This window comes from Mauremys reevesii, linkage group 1 (genome assembly GCF_016161935.1).
Source record: "Mauremys reevesii isolate NIE-2019 linkage group 1, ASM1616193v1, whole genome shotgun sequence".
In the NCBI taxonomy this organism is placed as follows: Eukaryota; Metazoa; Chordata; order Testudines; family Geoemydidae; genus Mauremys; species Mauremys reevesii.
The window spans coordinates 60,140,513-60,165,591 of record NC_052623.1 but is presented as its reverse complement, the minus strand read 5'-3'; the positions used below and the strand labels follow the sequence as shown (position 1 = coordinate 60,165,591).

Below are 25,079 nucleotides of genomic sequence, written 5' to 3'. Positions count from 1 at the left end.
GACACAGAACTGAGTATCATCAGTATTCTGAATGTAGTGCAGCTCTACATTTCCTCATTACCTGTCCTAGCTACTTCTTATACATATTGAGCAGGAAGAAAGAAGAAATTGACCCCTACTGTGCCTGCCCCAATTACAAGAGCTGTTGGAGCAAACGGGCAATGCCCCAAGCCACTCTTTTGGGCCTCCCAAATATAGACAGTTGGAAGTACTCCATACCAACTTCAGTCACGCCTAACCAGCATAGATGTCCCAATAAAACTACAATCAATAGTACCAAAGACAGCTGACAGATCTCATAAAATCACCGTGGACATTTCTACCCCAAACTCAGGCCTAAAACCCAATCGATCAAACTCTAGGAATTCTGATGACTAGGGAAATTGATGTTTTCATACCATAGCCTTTCAATGATGCTTCACAAATGGGAAGTTTGATCCAAGTCATCAGCTTCAAGTGATCATTTCTTAAAGCAGCTATTGTATGATTCTTGATTTAAGGACAGCCTCCCTGCATAGGGATGTGCTGACACACTCCACCAGCAATGGACCCAGTACTTCACCAGTGGCTTACCCCAGTCAGGAAAGACACTGATCTAACTCACAGGTTAGAGAACTCCTAACCGCTCCAGAATCTCAGTGAGCAAGACTGGCCAAAACTATGACACAGAAAGACCATTGCTCTGTCTTCATGGAGGCAGACAGATCAGTACAAATCTAAGTGATTCTATATAAAATAAACTGAAAACTTTTAAAAAATGTGAAAAACCTTGACTGTAACAGAATGGAGACAGTGTGGATTCACCCACCTGGAATGGGTGTACATGTGATACACTGCCGATACTACAATAAAAGATGAAAACATTTATCTTCAGCTCTACATAGGACTTTAGAAATTCTCTGTATTGCAAATGATTAGATTTTGCCATCCGTGCTGTAGCCAGGTTCACACTTCCTCCAACACAGGAATGGTGTGGGATTCATTCCCATTATTCAGTGCAAGATTAATTTATAAACAGCAAAACCCAGTAATTATTCTGTGAAGAATCACTAATGATACTTTGAAAATAGAAATAATAGAAATATATATATAAATTCTAATCCTACAGCCACTGGACTCTAACAATACAGCATTTGTAAGTCCAGATTAAAAGTCTTTGCTTGTAAATTTCCATATTTCTGCCTCACGTTCTTTTGTTATTGAGTTATTAATTTTTTTTATTCATTTACTATAAAACCCATTCATAATACTGGAAACTGGCATTCCTGCCCAGCCACGTGCTGCTATGTTAGCAACAACACAGCTTTGTTATGCCCTTTTATCTTTTCAAACCGTAACTTTTCAGTAAATCTGGTTCCCTCTTTGGGTACGGTACCTGCAAGGCTCCTGATGAGAGGATGCCCTTCAGAATCCCTTTCTGAGCATGTTGAGCCATTTCTGAGACAGAGCAGCCTGTCAATGAGTGACCTTTCTCCAGTTTTGTTATGTAGTTTTTTTTCCTGGGTTGTTTGATTCATAGAATCTCACATTATGACTGTGCCTATTAAAATGAGCCACCTTATCTACAACTACGTCATCTTCTTCCTGTCTTCTCCCCATAAACTGAAGTTCACTGTGGTGAATGCAGAAGTGCCCCTTCACGTTCCATTTCATTTCTGACCTTTGGTCTGTGTACATTGTCTCTCAATGCAGACAAAATGGAAGATGAAATAAAAGGACGTCAACAATAACAATCAAAGAGTGACTAAAACACCCTCCACTGGAAATCCTATCTGGCAATGTGTGTGTGTGTGTGTGTGTGGAGAGTGAGAAGCAGATGCTGGATATTCTGGAGTATATATGCAATTAAATCTCTTAGTGTTAATGAGTTACATGTGTACTTTGCCAGGAGACTATACGGTCTGTTTGTTTAGGCTTATCAGGCAGTCAGAGATCAAAAGTGAGATTTGAAGCAAGGAAAGTGAATACATTCCATTTTGCCATAATGAAGAGACACATGCAGAAATAATGCTTGTAAAGGATGAAAATTAACAAACAATGGAAATGTGATAAGAAAGAGAAAAATCTTGCATTGGGATCCGCTAATGTGCTTATGAGCTGCATAAGCACAAGAGTCTGTGCTAGCAAATACCAATGCAGGATCAGGGCCAAATCAGGGTACTGTGCCTCTTTAGAGCTAATGGATTAGCTCTAGCATAATTTCTTCTTTACAGGTAGTTTTTAAAGGACTCACGTCAACATTTTGTCATTACGTTTTTTAAAATCCTCATCTCCATGAATTTAAGGGAATGCTGTTATGTTAAACAATGTTAAGCATATTACCAATTTAAAACAATATAATATGCCCATCAGCATTTATGATCGCCTACTTTTTTGCATTCCTTTTAATGAAAATAGCCTAATTTCACTTCTATATCTAGAAAATATTTTCAGGTTCTCCTGCAGAATATGCAATTTTTAAGTTGCGGACTCTACAAAGGAAATTCTTGTGTTTTAAAGAAACCTTTTCATTAGATTTTTCTTTTAAAATCATGTAACGATGGCTATTGGTTTTAAGGATAATAAAAGCTTTTAATATTGGGCCAAATTTGACCAGACAATATCTTTTTAAGATCGTCCATGCAGGAAAATGATTATCCATTTACAAACACAGCCCTTTTTCTAAAAAAGTGATAATACGTTGCACTTGTAGAGTGCCTTAAATATGAGCCTATCAAAGCACTTCAGGAACATTAATGAATTCAGCCCCACAACCCCCCAGAGATCTAGGTAATCATTAGTGTCCCTATACTGAGACAAAGGAGTGACATAATTTGCCTAACATTACACAACAAAACAGTGACAAGGCTGGAAGTAGACTTACATTACTTACCCAATGGTGTCGGAAGTAACGTGAAGTTACACAGCATGGTCTGTGGCCCGGGGTACACCACCCACCATCCTCTTGCCTTATCTTCACTAGGAAAAATAGTGAGTTCTTGTTAGCCAGTAAGTAGTAACAAGGGTAAAATCCTAGTTAAGGCAAAGCAGTGCATTGGCTTAACACGAGTCAGCAGAAATACTAGGCTTTCCACTTTACCTTAACCTGTTAACTTGTGTTAAAACTACAATCTGCCTTTGCTTTGGCTATGTCTTCAATGCCAAAAAAGTTTTTACAAAGGGACAGGATTTTCCCTCGTGTTAGTTCCCATGCATTAACTACTTCAAATTCAAACCATACCCTTTTTCCTCGCAGAGCCCTACCCTTGAAGTTCATGTGCCCCTCCACCACTTGCAGTGGACATGTTTCTCTGTCACTGCACATAACCTTTGCAGCCCAGAGGGGATTTAACCATCATGTAGTGCCCTGGGAGCAGTCAGCTGAGGGTGAGGAGACAAATTCCTGTATCTTACCTCACCCACATGCAGCAAATTTCTCCTCCTTTGCACCCACCCTCGGAGGAAACATCCCTCCTGGGGAGCAGGGGCGGCTTCTGGCCAATTCCCGTGAATCGGGCCCCATGCCTAAGAGGGCCCCGCAGAGTCCGGAACAGGGGCCTCGCAAGGTAAGGCCCCGGAAGACAAGTGCTGCCGAGGAAGGACCCTCCACCAAAGTGCCGCCGGAAACAATGGCAACCGATTGAGCTGCTGCCGAATTGCCGCCACTATCTTCGGTGGCAGCTCAATCGCTGCTGCTGTCTTCGGCAGCTGCTCTTTCGAATCGGGCCCCACACGTCCTAAAGCCGGCCCTGCTGGGGAGGGCAGGGGGAAAGCAGTGTGGCCTAGTAGGAGTAGTAGGAGTAGTCACTAACTCAACAAGAAGTTTCAGAGTGGTAGCCATGTTAGTTTGTATCAGCAAGAAGAACAAGGAGTACTTGTGGCACCTTGGGCATAAGCTTTTGTGGGCGACATTTAGGTCTGTAATTGAGTGACCAGAGAGGTTGAAGTGTTCTCCAACTGATTTTTGAATGTTATAATTCTTGATGACTGATTTGTGTCTATTTATTCTTTTGCACAGAGACTGTCCGGTTTGGCCAATGTACATGGCAGAGGGGCATTGCTGGCACATGATGGTATATACCACATTGGTAGATATGCAGGTGAAGGAGCCTCTGACGGTGTGGCTGATGTGATTAGATATGTGGACAGAGTTAGCAACAGACTTTGTTGCAAGGATAGGTTCCTGGGTTAGTGTTTTTGTTGTGTGGTGTGTGGTTGCCGGTGAGTATTTGCTTCAGGTTGGGGGGCTGTCTGTAAGCGAGGACTGGCCTGTCTCCCAAGATCTGTGAGAGTGAGGGATTGTCCTTCAGGATAGGTTGTAGATCCTTGATGATGCGCTGAAGGTTTTAGTTGGGGGCTGAAGGTGATGGCTAGTGGTGTTCTGTTATTTTCTTTATTGGGCCTGTCCTGGTGTAGGTGACTTCTGGGTATTCTTCTGGCTCTCTCAATCTGTTTCTTCATTTCAGCAGATGGGTACTGTAGTTTTAAGAACGCTTGATAGAGATCTTGTAGATGTTTGTCTCTGTCTGAGGGATTGGAACAAATGCAATTGTATCTTAGAGCTTGACTGTAGACAATGGATCATGTGATGTGGTCTGGATGAAAGCTGGAGGCATGTAGGTAAGTATAGCAGTCAGTAGGTTTCCAGTATAGGGTGGTGTTTATGTGACCATCGCTTATTAGCACTCTAGTGTCCAAGAAGTGGATCTCTTGTGTGGACTGGTCCAGGCTGAGGTTGATGGTGGGATGGAAATTGTTGAAATCATGGTGGAATTCCTCAAGGGCTTCTTTTCCATGGATCCAGATGATGAAGATGTCATCAATGTAGCGCAAGTAGAGGAGGGGTGTTTAGGGACAAGAGCTGAGGAAGCATTGTACTAAGTCAGCCATAAAAATGTTGGTATACTGTGGGGCCACGCAGGTACCCCTGCAGTGCCGCTGACTTGAAGGTATACATTGTCCTCAAATGTGAAACAGTTGTAGGTGAGGACAAAGTCACAAAGTTCAGACACCAGATTTGCCATGACATTATCGGAGATCCTGTTCCTGACAGCTTGTAGTCCATCCTTGTGCGGAATGTTGGTGTAGAGGGCTTTTACATCCGTAGTGGCCAGGATGGTGTATTCTGTAGTTTTCCCTCAAGAAGTCAGTGGTGTCTCAGAGATAGCTAGGAGTGCTGGTAGCGTAGGGCCTGAGGAGAGAGTCTACATAGCCAGACAATCCTGCTGTCAGGGTGCCAATGCCTGAGATGATGGGGCGTCCAGGGTTTCCAAGTTTATGGATCTTGGGTAGCAGATAGAATACCCCTGCTCGGGGTTCTAGGGGTTTGTCTGTGCAGATTTGTTCCTCTCCTTTTTCAGGGAGTTTCTTGAGCAAATGGTGTAGTTTCTTTTGGTAACCCTCAGTGGGATCAGAGGGTAATGGCCTGTAGAATGTGATGTTAGAGAGCTGCCTAGCAGCCTCTTGTTCACATTCCAACCTATTCATGATGACTACAGCACCTCCTTTATCAGCCTTTTTTATTATAATGTCAGAGTTGTTCCTGAGGCACAAATCAGATGTCAAGAATTATAACATTCAAAAATCAGTCGGAGAACACTTCAACCTCCCTGGTCACTCAGTTACAGATCTAAACGTCACAATTCTTCAACAAAAAAACTTAAAAAACAGACTCCAATGAGAAACTGCAGAACTGGAATTAATTTGCAAACTGGACACCATTAAATTAGGCTTGAATAAAGAGTGGGAGTGGATGGGTCATTACACAAAGTAAAAACTATTTCCCCATGCTAATTTTCCCCCTACTGTTACTCACACCTTCTTGTCAACTGTTTGAAATGGGCCATCCTGATTATCACTACAAACAGTTTTTTTTCTCCTGCTAATAGTCCACCTTAATTGATTAGTCTTGTTAGAGTTGGTTTGGCAACACTAACTTTTTCCATGTTCTCTGTGTGTATATATATCTTCCTACTGTATTTTCCACTGCATGCATCTGATGAAGTGGGTTTTAGCCCACCAAAGCTTATGCCCAAATAAATTTGTTAGTCCCTAAGGTGCCACAAGTACTCCTGTTCTTTCGACACAAAGCGCTTTTTGAGGTTGAGGGTGGCATATAGGGGCTAGCTGGGGTCAGCTCGGTAGATTCCTCAGCCACCCTGCAGGTACCATGGGGCAAGGGAGCTGTAAGCTGCCCCTAATGAGAGAGCAGCAGCGCCAGTCACCCGCAGGGGAGGGGGAGAGGATGTGCCTTACCTGCCTCAGTGCAAAGCCAGGAGCACAGGCCTCCTCCCTCACCTGCATGCCCCAAACCCCGCCCACTCGAGACCACGCCCCCTCCCCGAGACACCCACTCTCTGGCTCCACCCCCCATACAGACCGCCCCCCCATCCCCGCTAGCGTTCTAGCCCCGCCCAGCCTCAGCCCCGCCCCTCTGTCTAGACGGGTTCTCCCAGCGGGAGCCAATGAGGAAGGAGGAATAGCCAGGCCGCGCCTCCCGCGGCGCGATCGCTTCCGGGGTGAGAGGTCACGCGGCGCTGTCCAAGATGGCGGCGGGAGGTCTGTGTCTGTGCTCGCTGGTCAGGTGAGCGGCGCTTCGGCTCCGGGGTGTGTTGGGGGCGGGAAAGAAAATTGTCCCCCCGCCTCCGTTACCCTCCCGCTCGCTTCCTCCCGGGTCCTCCCCGCCCTCTGCGTCTGCCGCTCCCCGGCCCCGCGACCCGAGCGCTCGTCCCACGGGCCGGGGCCGGAGCGCGGCGCGGAGGCGGCCTTGGCCGCGGCGCCCTCCGGCTCTTCCTCTCGAGCGCTGTTTGCTCCTCCCGGGAGCGGGCTCTTGGCTCACCCCGGCTGCTCCTCCCTTAGGCTCTGCCACACCCCGGGGCGCCCTTGGAAAGGCTCCCGCGTCCCGCCGGCGCTCGAGGCCTGGGGACTGTCAGTGAGACGCGGGCTACGGCTGCCCTGGAAGCGCCGCAGCGGCCCAGCTTTGTGCAGAGCGTTGCCCCCTTTCTGATGACTGGTAACGGGACTCCCGAGACCCTGCCCTGCCTCCCCCCTCCCGACCCCCAAGCTTTGCTCCCTCCCCTCCCAGCTGGGCTTCCTCTGCTTCCGGGCGGGGATGGGAGCTGCTGCAGCCTGCAGGTAGGAGGAAGCTCTGACTGAGCAGGGGCTGGCGTGGATTAATTACCTGGATCCTCCCCTGGCCCTGCAGTAGCTGGACTTAGGGTGACCAGACAGCAAGTGTGAAAAATCGGGATGGGGGTGGGTGGGTAGTAGGAGCCTATATAAGAAAAAGACCCAAAAATCAGGACTGTCCTTATAAAATCAGGGCATCTGGTCACCCTACAACTTCTGGTTGCCAGTCAGTACATCTGACCGGGCACTGCAAGGTCCCCATTTCCACTGGACTTTCCAGTTAAAAATCAGGCACCGAGCAACCCTAAATTGCACCTGGACACAGAAGCCAAAACCTGGACAGGTGGCAACCCTAAGTGCAGCCACTACAGCAACAGGAGGGGTTCTTCCATGGCCGCAGGAAATCCTCTCCGAGAGCTAGCGGCTAGGTCAGTGGAAGAATTCTTCCAATGCCCCAGCTGTGTCTAACTACATCACCCAGGGCATGACATTGTTCACAGCTCTGAGTGGTGTAGTTATGCTGACTTCACATTGTACTGCAGATTAGGCCTAGTGTTCCTCAGTGCCTAAGTCACCTCTCAAAATGGAACTTAGGTTCCCAAGTCACTTAGCCATTTTTGAAAATTTTACCCCAAGTCTCTTGTGCTGTAGTCTAGGTGTGGCATCTTGATGACTCTTGCCTCCCACTTACTCAGAAGGACCATACAGAGGTGGCTAAAGCAAAAAAAATAGGGAGTATGGACTCCTGGTTTTTGTCCTTAGCTTTGCCACCCATTTGTGAGACTTTAAACAAGTCACTTAATATCTCTGTACCTTAGTTTTCCCATCTGCAAAATGGGATTACATTGATTTACCGTGTAGGTGCTGGGATGCTTAATTTACTGTTAATAAAACAGAAAATCACTTGCCGTAATGTATAGGATCATCAATCAAAGATCAAGACATTGTATATTTCCTCCCCCCTCCCCCCCCAAAAAAAATAGTCCCTTCCCCAAAGAGTTTACAGTGTTTATGAGAAGCTGAAATAGATGGATGAGACAAACAGGTGAGGAGGAAGGGAAGGATGAAATAACCCGTTTCCTTTATTGCTATTATGTAGTAAACAGCTGTCAACTCATCACCTGCCCAGTCAGTGTCTGCTGGCAGTATTCATAGGAGTCATGCCAGAGATAGCTATATTTTGGAATTTTTACTTTATTATAATATTTAAATCACCTCCATAAGCTTAGTTTTGTAACCTTCTTTTCTATTGTAGTCTTCCAAGCAGAGGTTTGAAAGCTAGCGGTTAAAACAAGGTTCCAATATCCCTGAGAGAGAATAATCTGAGAAACTGCCTAGGAAATATATATAGTATTTACTGTTTAAATCATTTTTTTCCATATACTATTTTTTACAAATGATGTTTGAATTTAATTTTCCCTGCTTGTTCCAGGTTGCTGTGCTCATTGTTCATCCCTGGATTGTTCCTAAGTGGAGCTTTATGTCTCTGTTTGGTTGTACTACTGTGGGGAGTACGGCTGTGGCTACAACAAAGGAAAAATCAGTTGGCCTCAACAGGAAAAGATGGGAAACATCAATTGGTTGTTGCATTTTTCCATCCATATTGCAATGCAGGTGGTGGAGGGGAGAGAGTCTTGTGGTGTGCCATAAGAGCACTGCAGAAAAAGTAAGTGCACGTGCTTAGCAAAGTGCAAGTTTATATTGCAGTCTGATTTTTCCTGATACTTTTGATGGTATTATCTATCCAGTTTTTGGCAGCCCATATATTTAAGTAGACCACATCTAATCCAAACAGTTTCCTGAGGCATTCAAACCCTGCCTCGAAAACCTCTTTACCCTTTTGACACATCCATTGGTCTACGCTACACTCTTTCTCCTTTTTACTTTTGGTTTGCACTAGAAGGACCAGTTCTGCAGTCTTGAAATTTCATCTTCTGAGTGGGAATATCCTGCCCTGCAAGTTGAATTCTACTAAATAACATGGGTTCTTTTAATTAGCCAAAAAACAACCCCACTTTTTTGTAGATCAAAGAATCTTAAGGTTCCAGAAATGTGGTTTTAAAAAAAAAATTAAAAATCTGGTTCAGTTAAACCAAAACCAGTATTGTGTAAGGCCAACATGTTTAAGACCAAGGCTAAAAGTTTGTTCTCACTTCTGGTAATTTTGAGATGGAAATAAGTTTGTTGCATAAATCGTGACAAATTGTTATAGAAAAAGATTTGTGAAATTCTTCTTTACTGTACTCTTTCAGGTACAAAGATGCAATATATGTTGTCTATACTGGCGATAAAGATGTCACTGGAGAACAGATTGTAGAAAGTGCTTTCAGAAGATTCAACATCAAATTAACTCATCCTTTGAAGTTTGTGTTTCTAGAAAAACGTTACCTTGTGGAGGCCTCTCTTTACCCCTACTTCACTTTGCTGGGTCAAAGCTTAGGGTCTGTGTTTCTTGGTTGGGAAGCTCTTATGAAGTGTGTTCCTGATGTTTACATTGACTCAATGGGTTATGCCTTCACATTGCCTCTGTTTAAGTACTTAGGAGGTTGCCGTGTTGGGTGTTATGTTCATTATCCAACTATCAGCACTGACATGCTTTCTATGGTTAGGAGTCAGAATGCCAGATTTAACAATGCAGCCTTCATTACAAGGAACCCCCTTCTCAGCAAACTCAAACTTGTCTATTACTACTTGTTTGCTTTTGTATATGGATTGGTTGGTTCTCGCAGTGATGTCGTTATGGTTAATTCTTCATGGACCCTAAATCACATCCTTTCCCTCTGGAGAGCTGGCGCTTGTACAAGTGTTGTGTATCCACCTTGTGATGTTCAGACATTCCTGGATATTCCATTACATGAAGAAAAGAGCACCACAGAATATTCCATTGTCTCGCTAGGACAGTTTAGGCCCGAGAAGGACCATCCTTTGCAAATCAGAGCCTTTGCTAAATTCTTGGAAAAGACAGCTCTGGGGCAGCAGTCCTTGCCAAAGCTCATCCTGATTGGAGGCTGTCGTAACCAACAAGATGAGCAGCGTGTAAACAGACTTAAAAAGCTTTGTGAAGAGCTAGGCGTTGACAAAAAGGTGGAGTTCAAAGTAAACATTCCATTTGAGGAGCTAAAGCAGTACCTGGCAGAGGCAATTATCGGTCTGCACACCATGTGGAATGAGCACTTTGGAATTGGTGAGTACTTTTCCTTGACCTTAAGCACCTTAAGGCTCTGAATTCAGCTGGGAGAGGGGAGGGGAGGGGAGCTTGCTTTATGAACATGAATGAGGTACAGAAATAGGGACTTGCTTACTTTTCCCATTTGTGGAATGGGGTAAGACCCACCATACTTCTCTGGTATGCGTGCAGGATGAGACAAGCTTGCATCCTAATGGATGGACTGATTACATCAATTTCAGCTTCCTGAAAACCACAGCCAAGTAATCAGCCATTACTAAACTACAGTTAACAAAAGTAGCAACAGAAGTGACTTATGCTGTACAGGACCGTGACGTAAGTAAAGCCTGTTCAGTCAGTGCAGAAGCATAGTCTCTAACTCAGGCCTGCACAACATGGGGCCTGCGTGGGCTCACTGTGTGGCCCGTGGTGGGGGAGGGGTGAGTAGGCAAGCAGCGGGTGAGGGAGTGGGGCTGAGGAGGCAGGCAGTGGCAGGGGGGCAGGTGAGCTGGCGGCTGGCCCCAGCTCACCGCTGCTCTGCCTCCTCCGCTGAACGCTCCGCCCGCTTCTTCCCCTCTCCCCGCGAATCAGCTATTCGTGCGGGAAGCCAGGGAGGGCAGAGAAGCAAGCGGTGGCTTCACGCTCAGGCCCAGCAAGGCGGAGCTGGAGCCGAGGTGAGCCGGGGCAGGGGGGCCGCCGTGCTGCAGCAGGTAACCAGGGGGGCAGGGGACCCGCTCCCTGCCCTAGCTCACCTCTGCTCTACCTCCGCCTCCCTGGGCCTGAGCGTGGAGCTGCTGCTTGCTTCTCAGCCCTCCCAGGCTTCCCGTGTGAACAGCTGATTCACGGGAAGTGGGGGGGCTGCGAGCTAGGCCTGACCCGGTGCTCCAGGCGCTGCATGGCGGCGGTGTAGCTCGGCTCCAGTCGAGCGGTGCGGCTGTAGCTCGGCTCCAGTCGAGCGGTGCGGCTGTAGCACCGCCAGCCACTTCCAGGCAGCACGGTAAGGGGGGCAGGGAGCGGGGAGGTTGGATGGGGAGGGTTGGATAGGGAAGGGGGTCGGGGTGGGGAGGGGAGTGGATAGGGGTTGGGGCAGTCAGAGGGTGGGGAACAGGGTGGTTGAATGTGGGCAAGGGTCCCGGGGAGCCGTCAGGAAGGAGAAGAGGGGTTGGATAGTCAGGGGACAGGGAAGGGAGGTGGATGGGGCAGGCCATGACCCTCTTGTGGGGTGAGGAGGGAACCGGTTGTTAAGATTTTGGCAGCTCAACACTGGCCAGGGGGGTGGGAGGCTGAGGAGGTGAGCGGGCGGCAGTGGTGGGGGGGTTAGTATGTGAGCTGGGGGCTCAGAACGCGTGGGGGCAAGTGAGCCGGGAGTGGGGTCTGGGAGGCGAGCTGGCGGGCGGGCAGGTGAGCTGGTGGCGGTGGGGAGGGCTGAGGAGGCAAGTGGGCAGGCAGTGGCGGGGGGGCAGATGAGCCAGCAGCGGGGGAGGGGGGCTGTGGAGGCGAGCCAGGGGAGTAGGGGGCTTAGGAGGCGAGCGAGGAGTCAGTGGCTGACCTGTTCTACTGATCTGGTCTGGCTCCCATCCCCTCTCCAAGGGTTGCAGCCAGGGGTGAGCTGCAGACGGTTGACAGCGAACCGCTTGCTAAAGTTCTCTGTCCGGCGTCTAATTTTAGCAAACAGTTCGCGCGAACAGTTGCGAATTCTGCCTCCACCTCCTGCCGTGAAGCTCCTCCTTGCTTCTCCTCCCCCACGGCTTCCCGTGAATCAGCTGTTCGCGCGGGAAGCCTGGGAGGGCTGAGAAGCAAGCAGGCTTCCCCGGCCCAGGAAGACGACCCTAAGCCAGGTAGGAAAATAGGGGGGCGTGTGCCCCGGCCGGTCCCTGGCTGCGGCCCGTCCCCGCCTCCCCGGCCGCGACCCTGCCCGGCCCGCGTCCCCGACTCCCGAACCTCCCGGCCGCACCCCGCCCTGCCGTGCCCCCACCTACCGTCTCCGGGTCCCCCGCGTTCCCGGCCGCGACCCTGCCCGGCCCCCACCCCGGGTCCCCGCCCGACCCTCACCGGCCTCCCTGGTCGCGTCCCCCACCCCGCGTTCGGCCACGACCCTGCCCGGCCACCTGCCCCCGGGTCCCCGCCCGACCCTCCCTGGCGCATCCCCGTGGCCCTGCCCGCCCCGGCCCGGGTCCCCGCCCGACCCTCCTGGCCGCGCCCTTCCACCCCCCGTTCCCGGCCCGCGTTCGCGCCCTGCCCGGCCCCGCCCGACTCTCACCGGCCTCCTGGCCGTCCCCAGCGGCCATGACCCTGCCCGTCCGTCCCGGGTCCCCGCCCGACCCTCCCTGGCTGCGTCCTTCCCCGTGTTCCCGGCCCTGCCCGCCCCCAGTCCTGACCCCCGAACCCCTCCCTGGCCGCCCGGCTCGCCGCACCCCCGCCCTGCCGTGCCCCACCTACCGGGATGCTCGGCTCTGGACACGGCCCCCACCTCCAGCCCGGCCTGGCCCGTGGCTCCAGCCACCCCTGCTGTTTTGCCAGGGGCCGGGCTCGGCAGCGCGGGTCTGGGCGTGGCGGCCCTGGCTGCCCGGCTCCAGCGCTGGCCGCAGCCCTCCCTGGCTCCACCCGGCCCGCCACCTGGCTCCGGCCGCCGGGCTCCCTCCGCCTCCTCCGGCTCCCGCCGCGAGACTCCTGTCCTGGCCCAGCCACGTCCAGGCAGCGGTAAGGGGGCAGGGAGGGGTGTTGGAGAGAGGGTAGGGAGTTTGGGGTGGGGGTCAGAGGGCAGAGAACAGGGGATTGAATGGGGCAAGGGTCCCGGGAGCAGTCAGGAAAGAGCTGGGTTGGATGCGGTGGTGGGGGCACTCAGGGACAGAGAGAAGGGGTAGTTGTATGGGGTAGGGGTTCTGGGGGGCCATTGAGAATGAGAGGAGGGGTTGGGTGGGGCGGCAAGGGGTTAGTCAGGGGACAGGGAAGGGGGGATGGGTCAGGGGTCTCGGAGTGTGTGTGTCAAGGAACATGAGGGGTTGGATGGGGCACGACCCCGAGGAACCCGTTGTTAAAATTTTGGAGGAGGAGGAACCCGTTGTTAAAAATTTGGCAGCTCATCACTGGTTGCAGCTGTCTGGAGTTGCTGCCTTCCATGCCTTCCTCAGTCACACCTCATTCATTCAACAGGGCAATTGATTACAAAGTGGGGGGAAGATCTTATTCTACTTCTAGCAAAAAGACATTTTTCTTTTACCTTTAATTATACTACGTTAGGGGCCCACTATAACATATTACCAAAGTTCCATACCGCTGTTTCGGCGGGGCGGTGCTGGGGAAGGAGGGCTTTTTTCCGCCAGGCCGACGGTGCTTGGGAGGGGTGTTGGGGGGAGGGGGTGTTTTAGGGGGGGAGGCTGGGCGGTGCTGGGGAGGGGTTTGGCCCTCAGCTGTTTTCTTTGGAGTAATATGGCCCTCACCAATTTACGAGTTGTGCAGGCCTGCTCTAGCTGATAGAATTTTCCTCCTATATAGCATCTTGATGGCTTTTTTGTTACTTTCTTCATTCTCTTGCTTCTCACCTGCCCCAAGCCTTCCCCCCTGACCCCCAATATCTACTTTATTTCCACCTGTGAGAATCTGTTTGTTGTCTTCCATTATGGGATTTTTCCCTTTACTAAAACTGCTGAGACTTTTCAGTCTTGCTCCCATTTTGCTCCCCTAAGGGGATAAACATTGGCAACAGTGTCAATTGTAACATAGTTAGCTGATTTCTCTTATGATTGTGCAGTGATCAAAAATGTTTTCTTCTGTGTTCTGGTCCAGGCTCAGTGCTTAGAAGTACCTTCAATACCAGTACATTTTTGTAATGGTCCCTTGAGGAATTCTAGTCCTGTCAGATCACAAGATATTGGACTTTTAAATCCGCAGTTATAATTTTGCTCATTTCCACACCCACCCTGTCCACAAAGACTTCACTTTTTGCCAGAATAGCATGTAGACACCCCACTCAGATTATGGCCCTGAATTCCAGGATGATTTAGCAGCTCACCTTTAGAAAATAGGATTCCAAGCTTTAGGATATAGTTATAGCATTATTTTCTACCCCTGGCAATTCTTGAGCTAACAGCATTTAAAATATCAGAACGGCAGCAAAGAAGCAGCAAGGCAGTAATCAGAATGGCTGTTTTTTGCGGGTTGTTGTGTAATCTATGGGGGTCGAATACAAATGCTATGTACTATTCAATTCCAGTACTCTCTTAGTATTCGAAGGTGTTTTAACCTTTTGACTTCAGCTGGTGCTGGTCCCGGGGGTTAGCAGTGTGCCTAGTTCAGTGCATTTCATTCTGTCCACCTCTGCTCTTTTCAATATGTAGCTTTTTATTCAAGTCATATTGTGTCTATTATACAAATCAGACTAGTGAAATATACTAAAAATCTCAACCTAGAAAGCCAATGTTACAATACGAGTTGGCTGTAACTTGAAAGATATGGCTAAAGCCTTTGGATAGCACTGACAAACAAACAGATTTTCTTTTGTTATAATGCCTGCTACTCTTGTCTGACATCTGAGTTCAAGCTCAGTCTAACAGTCAGATGCTAAGAAATTAAATGATAAAACAGCACCTAATACCAGTTTAGAATTCTATCACTATGTCTTTTCCCTACAGTTTTAAGTGTTGTTGAATCCATAAGTAGAGATGGTCTCCCCCACTTCCCCGCCCCCAAATTTTGATGACTTTTTTTTAACTCATTTTTCTAGAAAATTTTTCAGGGTTCAGATGGAAAAACAAATAGAAAACTGGTTTTCCAGTATTCCCCCCCCCCCAAAAGGCTGAGTGAGCAAGCAGTTTTCATGGAAAGTTTTATTTTTATCCAATCAACTGAAATCTTCATATTTTTTAGTTGCCCAAAGGAAAAAAAAATGAAAATTTTGGTGTAGGTTTTTCAATGAAAAATGTGAAACATTTTGGGGAAAAAATGGTTCTGAAGTGTCTATTCTGAAAAAACACTTCCACTGAAAAAGTTCAACCAGCTCTATGTACGTATGAGAACTGTATTCTTAACATGTTTTTTGTATCTTTCCAGGAATAGTTGAATGTATGGCAGCTGGCACAATTATTCTGGCTCACAATTCTGGGGGCCCCAAACTAGATATCGTGGTACCCTATGAAGGACATATTACAGGATTTCTAGCAGAAAATGAGGACGATTATTCTGAGACCATGGCTCAGATCCTTTCTTTGTCTCCTGAAAAGAGGCTGGAAATCAGACAAAATGCTCGCCAGTCTGTGAACAGATTTGCTGACCAAGAGTTTGAAGGGGCGTTCCTATTGTCTGTGGAGCCGTTATTTAAATAAATGTCATATTTGCGTACGTGGATAATAACTTTTTATACCTATGTCACTTGTAAATATTTTTTTAATCTATGCTATCATGGTGCAATAAAGAGTCCTATACTTCTATTAGGACATCAGCTCTGTGCATTAAACGATTTTTATTAGGGGAGGGAGGAAACCCCATTCCATGAAAATTAACTTTTTTCCAATGGATTTACAGGGCACTGCTAAAGTTTCTAAATTCTTAATGTTTTCTCATGTGTAGTAGAGCTGCATGTGGAAACTCATCATATTTAGGTTATTTTAAAGTGGTGGTTTTTTTCTTTTGGAAGACTTCTTGCCTTAAAACAACAGGCAGGGAAAACAGATTGAGTGGCATGCTACAGTGGAGGGATTCAGTTTTTAAAGATTAACACTTTTCTGATTTTGATAAGTCAGCTGCTAAAGCCAAAAAACTTATCTCCAGGGTTAAGACTATTCTGAAGTTTCCAGTGATGGCTCTGCTTGCTCTTTGAGTACAAATGGCCATGATGAATGCTGCTTTGTATTTATGATGCAAACCTTATTACCAAATCCTCCCTGAAATATTACATAAATCTAACAATATTTATATTAGATATTCTCCTTTCACAATGTAAAAGAAAAGTTCAGTTTACAGTTTCTTTGCTTGCATTCCCTAATGCAAATTTTTCAGACATCTGTCTCAAATCGGAATAAACAAACTATTTTGCAGCCTTAGCTGTAGTGTTCACTAAGGTTTAATCCTACAGTGCTTTTAAAAAAAAGCAGGAGCAGAGGTTTAACTATTTGCAGCTGTCCCTTGTATTAACCATATCTTCTTCCTCTTATAAGGATAACTTGTTTTCTCCTGCCCTCCTTTTTTTTTTCTATTTTAAAGAAAACTGAAAACTTGATCAGACAGAGCCTATTCCAGTGGGTCACAAATTTGGACTTTAAACTACTGCTTCGTGTAATGTTGAAACATTGTAGTCTAATGGTTAAAACACTACAGCAATAGACTTCCGCTTTTAACAAAAATGGTTGGTTTGCTATGGTCTACTATAGGCTTTTTTTATATTTTAGCAAAATCAAAAAGCTAGTAAGAGAAGGGCAAGAACTACTGAAATCAAAGTTTTATTATTGTGTTCCTTCCATTTAAATAATATCCAGACAGCTTACATCTAAAATTTGAGAGGACGGGGGAGAAAATGACAGCTGGGATAACTTTACCATGTTTTATCCTCTTCCAGCTGTCTCTTTTTTGCATAATGGCACTTCTAAATTAGAAATTCAGATACATAACATCCTAGTGGTACTAGTAAACTTTGCTGCTATTATTACTAATTATAAAAGAGTCTAAGTGTACATGGTGCGATACAAAATAAGAGCTGTGCAAGTCAAACTATGGGTTCCTGTCTCTTAATGGCTTACTAGAAGGAGCTACAAGCTGTACAGGACAACGTATGATGACTGGAAAGCTTCACCAAACAGATGGATTTGGGGGAAGAGAGGTAGGGGAGTAGGTGTATAACTGGAAGAGTGCACTTCTGACATATGGAACAGAGAAAAGCACAGAGTCAGGAATGTACTAAAGAGTGGATGGAGAGAGAGGCAGTGTAGATAAGTAAAGATATAAACAGGAGCTGAGTTTGCTTTTCCTTTTGGCCAGAGATTTTTTAAAAAGGGATTAACTTTAGCCACTTGAATAAGTAGCCTGAATGTTGAAAGTGCAGCATGCCAAGCAGCTCCCACTTGTTTCAAATGAGTGCTCAGCACTTCTTCAGGTGCCTAAACATGGATTGAGGAACCTAACTTTAGACACCTGTTTTTAAAATATTGGCCCTGCTATGGCTCTATCTTCCAGCAACTTAGGAAAGTCTTGAAGCAGCAGTCAACCTCCTATTTTAGCTGATTGCTGCTTCCTGCCTGCCTTCTCCATTACATATGTCAGCAGTAAGTGGATCAGTGTTATTGTCTAAAACCTCATCAGGTTTCCCAGGTATTTTACTAGCTAAGCTTTCTTTCTCCTCTTCTGATTTGTCTTTGTTTGCTGACTGGATTGGCACCTCTCTGTCTTCCTCTGCCAGAGAAGTTACCACTTTTTCTAGTGATTCCACCAGCTCATCCCTCAATTCATCTTCAGATTCTTCAAAGTTCCTACATGTTTAAACAAAGAAAATGGATGTTAATAAAATGTGTCACTGTTATTAGCTGTCCTGGTCTCAAAGCCCATAAGGTCTCCATTTTTAAAAAATTGTTTTGTGAGGAGTATAAGAACATAAGAACGGCCGTACCGGGTCAGACCAAAGGTCCATCTAGCCCAGTATCTGTCTACCGACAGTGGCCAATGCCAGGTGCCCCAGAGGGAGTGAACTTAACAGGCAATAAAAGCTGGGTATGAAATTTAAATATTTTCCTGCCCCCATTCCTCCGTCCTGTTAAGCTCCACTAAAACTACAATGTAAGTGATGCGGAGACAGCCAATGTTATCATTGTTGTATCTGCATTTGTCTATACCAGGGGTCTCAAACATGCGGCCATGGAGCTCTTCCCCCGCCGCCACGGGAGCCCAGGGGCCCGCCGGGGGGCAAGGGCAATTTGCCCCGGCCAGGGGCCCTCCCCCAGAGAGAAGCGGAGGAGGCTCCCCCTCCTCCTGGCGCTCGGCGACGCCCGAGTTCTCGTCAGCCGTCTGAGCGCTTGAGCCCGAGCTCGATCCGGGGGGGGGGGGGGGGGGGGCTGGAGCTCTGGCTGCGCTCGCCAGCCCCGCCCTGCCTCGCCCGGCCCGCTCCCGCTCTGGAGCGGCTCCGGACCTCTCAGGCCTCGGGAGGGGGGGGAAGGTGGGGGGGGGGGGGGGAGGGGGGGGGCCCGGGAAGGGGCCCGGGGGGGCGGGGGCCGGGCGCGAGCGCCGGGCTGGGCCGGGCCGCCGGGCCGGGGGGGGCGGGGGGGGGGGGGGGGGGGGGGCCCGGTGGGGCCGGGCCGGGGTGGGGGACCGCCGGCCGGTGCGCCCGGGGGTCCGGCAGCCTGGGGGCCGGCGTCTGGGGGCCCGCGCGGTGGCCGCACCGCTGCCACCAACCGCCGCCAAGCCACAAACAGCTGCTTCCAGCGCTAGGCTGGGGGCGGAGGGAGGGGAGGAGGAGGAGGGGGAGGGGGGGAGAGGGGGAGAAGAGGGGGCAGGGGCGGGGCCTGGAAGGAAGGGGGATTGGGGGGGGGGGGCAGCAGGGTGGGGCGGGGCATGCGGCGGCCGGCCAATGGGGTCTATACTAATGGTGTAGAAAGCATTAGTATTGGCATGTTCATGAACTAATTTAAGTTGACCTAATTCTGTAGCTTAACAAGATCTAAAATCCAATTTGGCTGCTAATAACTTTCTCTATTTAATTACACTGTGAAAAGTCTAAAGGGACAGAGGATTTTCTTTTAAAGCAACTTAGCCTGCTGGGCCAGTTTTCCTAAGAGAAGGAATCTGTCCATTCGTAGCTTTTTCCTCTTCTGGAGTAACTTGACTTAAGTTACCTTATCCATATCAGTGACTTACGTGTCATCATCATCAGATCTTGGCTCAAGTCTGTTTTCATCGGTATCGATAGTGGAGCCTGTTTCTGCATTATCTTCCTTATTCTCTTTTGGCGGCCAGGGTGATAATGTCCCCTCTGGAGAGTAGGAGGGAAAAAAATACCTGGTAAGTGTACCAAAAATATCTAAAACCACTACAGAAATTCTTGGAAAGGATTTTGTTCAAATCACAACAATGCAACCACCAGACTTCACTGATGGCCATTGTTGCTGTTCATAGAAATATTTAGATAGTTATAGCTCCCTAATCATGTTTACTTTCCAACACAAAACCTAGTGGGTGGGAGGGCAACGCAGATCTGAAAGTTCAGAGAAGACTGAATTTTTAAAAGTTGCCCTGGTATTGCTTAATGGCCTTATTCTGCAAATATTCCAACTGGAATGAATGTGACTATTTGGGTAGCAAGGTATTTAATGTGAGCAAAGGTGGCAGAATTGGGTCTAAAGTCAGTGATCCTAGTACAGCACTCCCTCTCTGGCTTGTTGAATATGGGTAGTGAGGTTTTAGCCTGGTTCAAATTTCTTAAAAGAAGTATATCTATGGGGAGAGATTAATATTGTCAGGATGAGGTAGTTTTTAAAATAGCCTGACATGCTAAGAGAGCGCATGTATGTTAGTTAGCTAGGGAGTGTTGATTGTGCAACTTCAAATGAAAGAATTTTCCCTGTAATCCATTTAATATGCTGGTGTTTGACACATGCAATTGAATTGGTTTTAAAGGCCTGTATCTAATTCCATGTTCAGTTAATTTGCATGGGAGCATGCAAAACATACTCATTTCCAATTGCACCAATTACACTATGAAAATTGTTTTACACTTCCTTTATCGCAACATGCACTGTAACTTTGTGTTGGGTTTTTTCTTTTTAAAAACCATCACCCTAACAGGATGCTACAACCTAACTGATTAGGGCTCAATGTTGATGTCTTATATGTGGAATTGTACCATGTTCAATCATGTAAAGTCAGTTATTGTGCTTATGACATCATATGCTATATCTAGTAGAAGAGCTATAGCAATTTACGTTGATGTATCCAAAACTAGTGCAGCTACTAGTAATATATGGAAGATTTTCTTATGTCTCGGGAAAGTGTTTTGAAAAAATGTTCAGTGCCAGAGATAGCTTTCTCTAAAGCAAGAGCGGCTGAATTCCCATTCTAGTCCAGTTCTTGTCCCCTGACAAAGTGAAACTGATAAAAATATCAAAATAATGCTGGATAGAAAAAATGTGCTGGCTTTGTGAAGTTAGTAAGCTGCAAAAATTCAGTGGCAGTTATAATACCATCTGGATCCCCCTAGCTCTAAAATACTAACCATCTACTAAATGACTGAACCCTTCTCTTCAGTCTTAATAGTTTGCCAAGTGATTAAAATATTTTTGTTTCACAGGTCCTATGCTAGCTACAATAAGAACATTTTAATCAAAGAAAAACTCCCCCTGGAAATGTTGGACATCTTATGTCTCTCTCCATTCTTGATATCTCATTTCCATTTTCATTATCAAAATATTTAGTAAAATTCTTCAGAGGACTCATCCTATAATTTGCAGTAACAAATATCCTACCAGATTCCTCTTCGGTCCAGGTGAAGGAGTCATTAGACAGTTCTGCTTTCGCTAAGATACTCAGCAGTGTCCCAGGTGCTTCTTGTTTCCACTGTTTCCTGTTTTCTGGGTTTTTTTCAGGCACGACAACCACCTGGCCAGCTAGGAAATAGGAGGAGCATCAAGTCGCTGCATGTGATAAAATGTGAATGTGACTTGGCATTATTGCCATGCTCCCTTGCCAACTTAAAAGATTTTCATTTTTATAGTGGAGTTTCTCATTTCTTTGGCTCCTTAAGTAGCCAATTGCTTTCCTTGTGGGATTTTCCTTCTCCAAGCAGACTGCTTTATCTGCAGTATTTGTTCTGACCGGTATTGCAAGGAAGGCCTACTTTTGGAGTATTTGCCACCAAATTTTCTAATGATCAGATAACACCATTGTTTCTAATACTCAAAAATAATAGGATTAAACACTTTGTCCTCACTATAAAGTATCTCTACAAGAATAGTATCAGAGGGGTAGCCGTGTTAGTCTGGATCTGTAAAAAGCGACAGAGTCCTGTGGCACCTTATAGACTAACAGACGTATTGGAGCATTCGTGGGTGAATACCCACTTCGTCATTCATCTGACGAAGTGGGTATTCACCCAGGAAAGCTTATGCTCCAATACGTCTGTTAGTCTGTAAGGTGCCACAGGACTCCTTGTCGCTTTCTACAAGAATAATTACATTTTTATTAAAGCAAAATAGCCTTCTACAATTCAGACCTTGTGTAAGCAGGTGCAACTCCATTGACTAATTCCTGATCTTTCTCATAGTCCATTACGGGCTGAGAAAGCTGCAGAGGAGGTGTTCCTGACATGTATCATCAAAAGTGGAATGAAACAAAAAGGGATGGTGTGGTCCCTAAACCCACGTAAAGGGGAGAAGAGCAAACATGGTTTAGCGCCAATCCCTGGGGCTCATGGAAGCCTTTCCATGCCAGTTGTAGGCATGTGTACAAATCCCTTGGAGGGTCTTCACTAAGAAACCTGCATGTGGAGGGGAAGTGAAGCCAGCATGTAGTGTAGTGGTGCTGGTCTTCCCCTGGGATAGACAAGGAGCTACAGGATGGTGCTGTTCTTCTCTTGTAGATCCCTGAGCTCCATCTACCCTGTCACTAATCCCTGCCTCTGGAGGAGAGAAGGCAGAAGGTTTGCAAGTCCTAACTGAGACTACTGCTATCTTTGCCTTCTTGTGAGTGTTTCTCAGGGGAAGAACATAGCTCACTGTTATCTATTGAGTGCTACAGTGGAGTTAGGCCCTGTACACGCACAGGAGCCTGCCAGAACAAGTTTACAGTCAAAATTAGACATAAATAATACAGCTCATGCATAATACACTGAAAAAAGGTTTAGTCTAAGAGTAGCGCAGATATTCTTTTCCATAGCAGCCTCTGGACAACTAGGGATTAACAAAGCTCTCAGGGCAGCTCCATGACATTCCCTTCTGCTGAGAGAATGGTGGCAATAATGTTGATTCTTTACAATTAAAGGAAGAGGAAAATCCTCAGTGTGCTGATTTGGAACCCCCCCAGAAAAATATTTAGGCCAGGCTTTAGCTGGGTCTCAGCCCAACAGCCACTATTAGCTGTGCAGTTTTTCACCCACAATTAAATATGATTAAATTGCACCCACAACTGCACTTTTTTAAAAAACTTTTTTTAATTGTGCTTGCAATTCTGGAGGTCATTGTGACAACTGAGGCCACAGGGCCACCTTCTGTCTTTCCCAGTGGCAGTCCCTGGAGACCGTCTTGCTGAGTCCAGGCACCCATGGCAGAGTTGACACAGAGAGAACTGGTGTCAGAGCAGCCTCCTCTGAAAAGATGGACCACAACCACCACCACCCTTTGGAATGGTGCAAAAGGCACTCTGCCATGTGACAGCATATTTCTGTGTGTCAGTGCGGAAACAGGAGAAGGACCATGATTCCGTCCCCACCCCGCTCTTGGGTGCTGTTGCTGACAGACTTCCCTGGGTGCCAGGAACACAAGGCCCAAGGCTGTGGTTATCCCTTGTGCACATTTGCAAGGTGGGAGATAGCTTCTTGCACCTTTTCCCACCCTGTACACCCATGCAGGGCAAGCCACAGTCTAGCTCACATGATAAAGCACTAGTTAATCACTCATTATGATTGATGATGATAACACCAACCTCTTATATAGTGCTTTTCATCAGTTGATTTCAAAGCACTTTACAAAAAGGTGGAAAGTAGCATTATCCCCATTTTACACACATTAGAACAAATGGCAAATTATTACTACATCCTTTGGTTGAATATATGTGATAACCTCAATTACCATGACAAACTCCTATAATAACTGCACAGCAGATCTCATGAATAGTCTGCTGTGAAACTCCCAAATCAAAACACTATTGTTTAAATGTCTATAACCAGTCTGGCTGGAGTAAGTTGGTTTTTGTCCACACACAGTAAAAAACACCAAGTTCATACCAAGTTCACTTTCAGCCATTGTAGGGCAGACAGATGTGACATCTGCCTCAGCTAGAAAATCCAGGAGAGTCTGTGGGGCTCCAGCTTGCCATTGTTTTCTGATTTCCATGGCATTATCTATATTGCCAGCCTCTAAGAGAAAGAAAAGAAGAAATAAATATTTCAATGCCCTTCAAACAAATTTTACTGTGATTCTAATGCTTACTCTGACATATATTGGAAACAAATCCTGTAAACAAGGATCCATCAGATGCTATGATACGAGTCACTGACTGAATTTAAGTGAGTGTAACTACTAATTAATTTCCACGGTCAATATATTCACTTGCCCTGTGCTTCCCTAAGTAATACCTGCTTCCAGAGAGCATAGTTCTTCCAAAGTTTTTTGTGTGTGATCTTCACAGATCTTCATCCATTTCTCCTTAAGATTCTCACCATCCTCAAAAGTTAACGTCTCATTAAGTTTATCTAGTTCCTGAAACAAAACAGATTTTAGTAAGAAACAGAACACAAACATTGGGCAGTCACTTAATTCCCGTTTTTATTGATTTTTTCAAATGTTTTCAGGTGGACAGGCAGATTGAAACAGTGACAGAACATGAAAAGCGATAATGCAGCAGGAGTTTCAGAATACACATGATTATTTGTAAAACACTGGTTTGCAAGAGGATTTCCAAACATGTAGGAAGACAGGTTGGTAGATTGGTGCCTAATAAATAGTGTGTGTTATTTTGAAAAGGAGTTCTACTTTCAGATGTTAGGGTTTTTAAAACACATAACCACATCACACTCTATATATCTTCTAAAGTGTCATTTCAATTTCTTCCAAAAGTGTCTGATTCACTGTTGTATTATTCCTGGTTTGTGCTTAGAATCATAGAAGATTAGGGTTGGAAGAGACCTCAGGAGGTCGTCTAGTCCAACCACCTGCTCAAAGCAAGACCAACCCCAACTAAATCATCCCAGACAGGGCTTTGTCAAGCCAGACCTTAAAAACCTCTAAGGATGGAGATCCCACCCTCCCTATGTAACCCATTCCAGTGTTTCACCACTATTAGTTAGTTAGTTTTGCACAGAAACAGGGAAGGGGAAAAACGGTTTCAAAATTGAAAAATGTAGCAACAAAGATTAGCAGGTGGTTTCAGGAAAGAAGTAGTACTTAAAACTATTTTAAAAACACTTACTGAAATTGACAATGTCCCTATAAACATAAGAGGGATAGCAATCTTTCAGATAGTTATTATCTGATAATTATTGTATCAGACAGCAAACGATCGTATGACAAGACGGCAATGTCAGAGAATTAAAGAAAAGCCACATTGAATAACCATCTAGTGCCCTCCCTTTGCCATACACACACAGGGCCGACGCGGGGAGGAAAGCCGGTACAAATTACCAGGGCTTGGTGGTCCAGAAGGGGGCCCGGGGCCCGGCTTCCCCAGCTTCATCAGCCCTGTTTAGCCAGTCCGCCCTTGCTGGGGGTCCGGAAAATTTTTTTCACCGGGGCCCGAACCCGCTCTCAGCGGCCCTGTTACACAACTGGTCTCTGTTGTAGGTTTTCAAGAATCCTGTCCAGTCCAAATTTTGAATACTTGCCGTGCCTGGTCTGCAGTAACTTCCATTAGAAGCCTTATTCCAATGCCTAATTGAGATTATTGTTAGAAAAGTTTCCTAACATCTCATGTAAATTTTCATTTAACATTTTCATCTGCTTCTATCATTCAAATAACAGTAGAGAGATACAGTAAAACCTCAAAGATACAAACACCAGAGTTATGGACTGACTGGTCAACCAGACACCATGTGAAAGCAGAAGTAACCAATCAGACAGCAGCAGAGACCAAAAAAAGAAAAAGCAAGTACTGTACTGTGCCCATATTGCATCTTAAAGGT

General features: G+C 46.5%; 3 protein-coding genes across 6 annotated transcripts in view; 1 reads left to right on the top strand and 2 right to left on the bottom strand.

Annotated features, from left to right (window-relative positions):
• ATP7B (ATPase copper transporting beta) overlaps window positions 1-6,897 on the bottom strand; it is an 84,806-nt gene extending 77,909 nt beyond the window's left edge. The window contains exons 1-2 of one of the 2 annotated variants that reach the window (XM_039540523.1): window positions 6,818-6,897; window positions 2,873-2,958 (exon numbers count right to left, since the gene is read on the bottom strand). The gene's annotated coding sequence lies outside the window, so the exon portion shown is untranslated. Of the gene's footprint in view, window positions 1-2,872; window positions 2,959-6,234; window positions 6,286-6,817 lie in introns of those variants that run through there. The other variant, XM_039540533.1, reaches the window with a different exon arrangement.
• On the top strand, window positions 6,454-15,710 carry ALG11 (ALG11 alpha-1,2-mannosyltransferase). 3 transcript variants are annotated; one of them, XM_039540543.1, is made up of 4 exons: window positions 6,454-6,562; window positions 8,540-8,773; window positions 9,360-10,291; window positions 15,323-15,710. In XM_039540543.1, exons 1-4 carry the CDS (start codon window positions 6,525-6,527, stop codon window positions 15,592-15,594), a joined length of 1,476 nt encoding a protein of 491 aa, XP_039396477.1. In that variant the 5' UTR covers window positions 6,454-6,524; the 3' UTR covers window positions 15,595-15,710. The 3 variants fall into 3 exon arrangements, with proteins under 3 accessions (XP_039396477.1, XP_039396498.1, XP_039396488.1); XM_039540564.1 differs by lacking the exon at window positions 15,323-15,710 and adding an exon at window positions 10,516-10,620; XM_039540554.1 differs by lacking the exon at window positions 6,454-6,562 and adding an exon at window positions 6,960-7,113.
• A 547-nt stretch (window positions 15,711-16,257) lies between these two features.
• NEK5 (NIMA related kinase 5) overlaps window positions 16,258-25,079 on the bottom strand; it is a 43,056-nt gene continuing 34,234 nt past the window's right edge. The window contains exons 17-21 of the mRNA XM_039535274.1: window positions 23,538-23,661; window positions 23,187-23,318; window positions 20,713-20,853; window positions 19,109-19,223; window positions 16,258-17,730 (exon numbers count right to left, since the gene is read on the bottom strand). Coding sequence (XP_039391208.1) covers window positions 17,478-17,730; window positions 19,109-19,223; window positions 20,713-20,853; window positions 23,187-23,318; window positions 23,538-23,661 — 765 coding nt within the window. The 3' untranslated portion in view covers window positions 16,258-17,477. The remainder of the gene's footprint in view (window positions 17,731-19,108; window positions 19,224-20,712; window positions 20,854-23,186; window positions 23,319-23,537; window positions 23,662-25,079) is intronic.

Coding starts and splice junctions, on each gene's coding strand:
- ALG11 (XM_039540543.1), top strand. CDS start 6,525: ATGGCGGCGGGAGGTCTGTGTCTGTGCTCGCTGGTCAG. Junction 6,563..8,539: donor TGTCTGTGCTCGCTGGTCAG/GTGAGCGGCGCT, acceptor TGCTTGTTCCAG/GTTGCTGTGCTCATTGTTCA. Junction 8,774..9,359: donor ATAAGAGCACTGCAGAAAAA/GTAAGTGCACGT, acceptor GTACTCTTTCAG/GTACAAAGATGCAATATATG.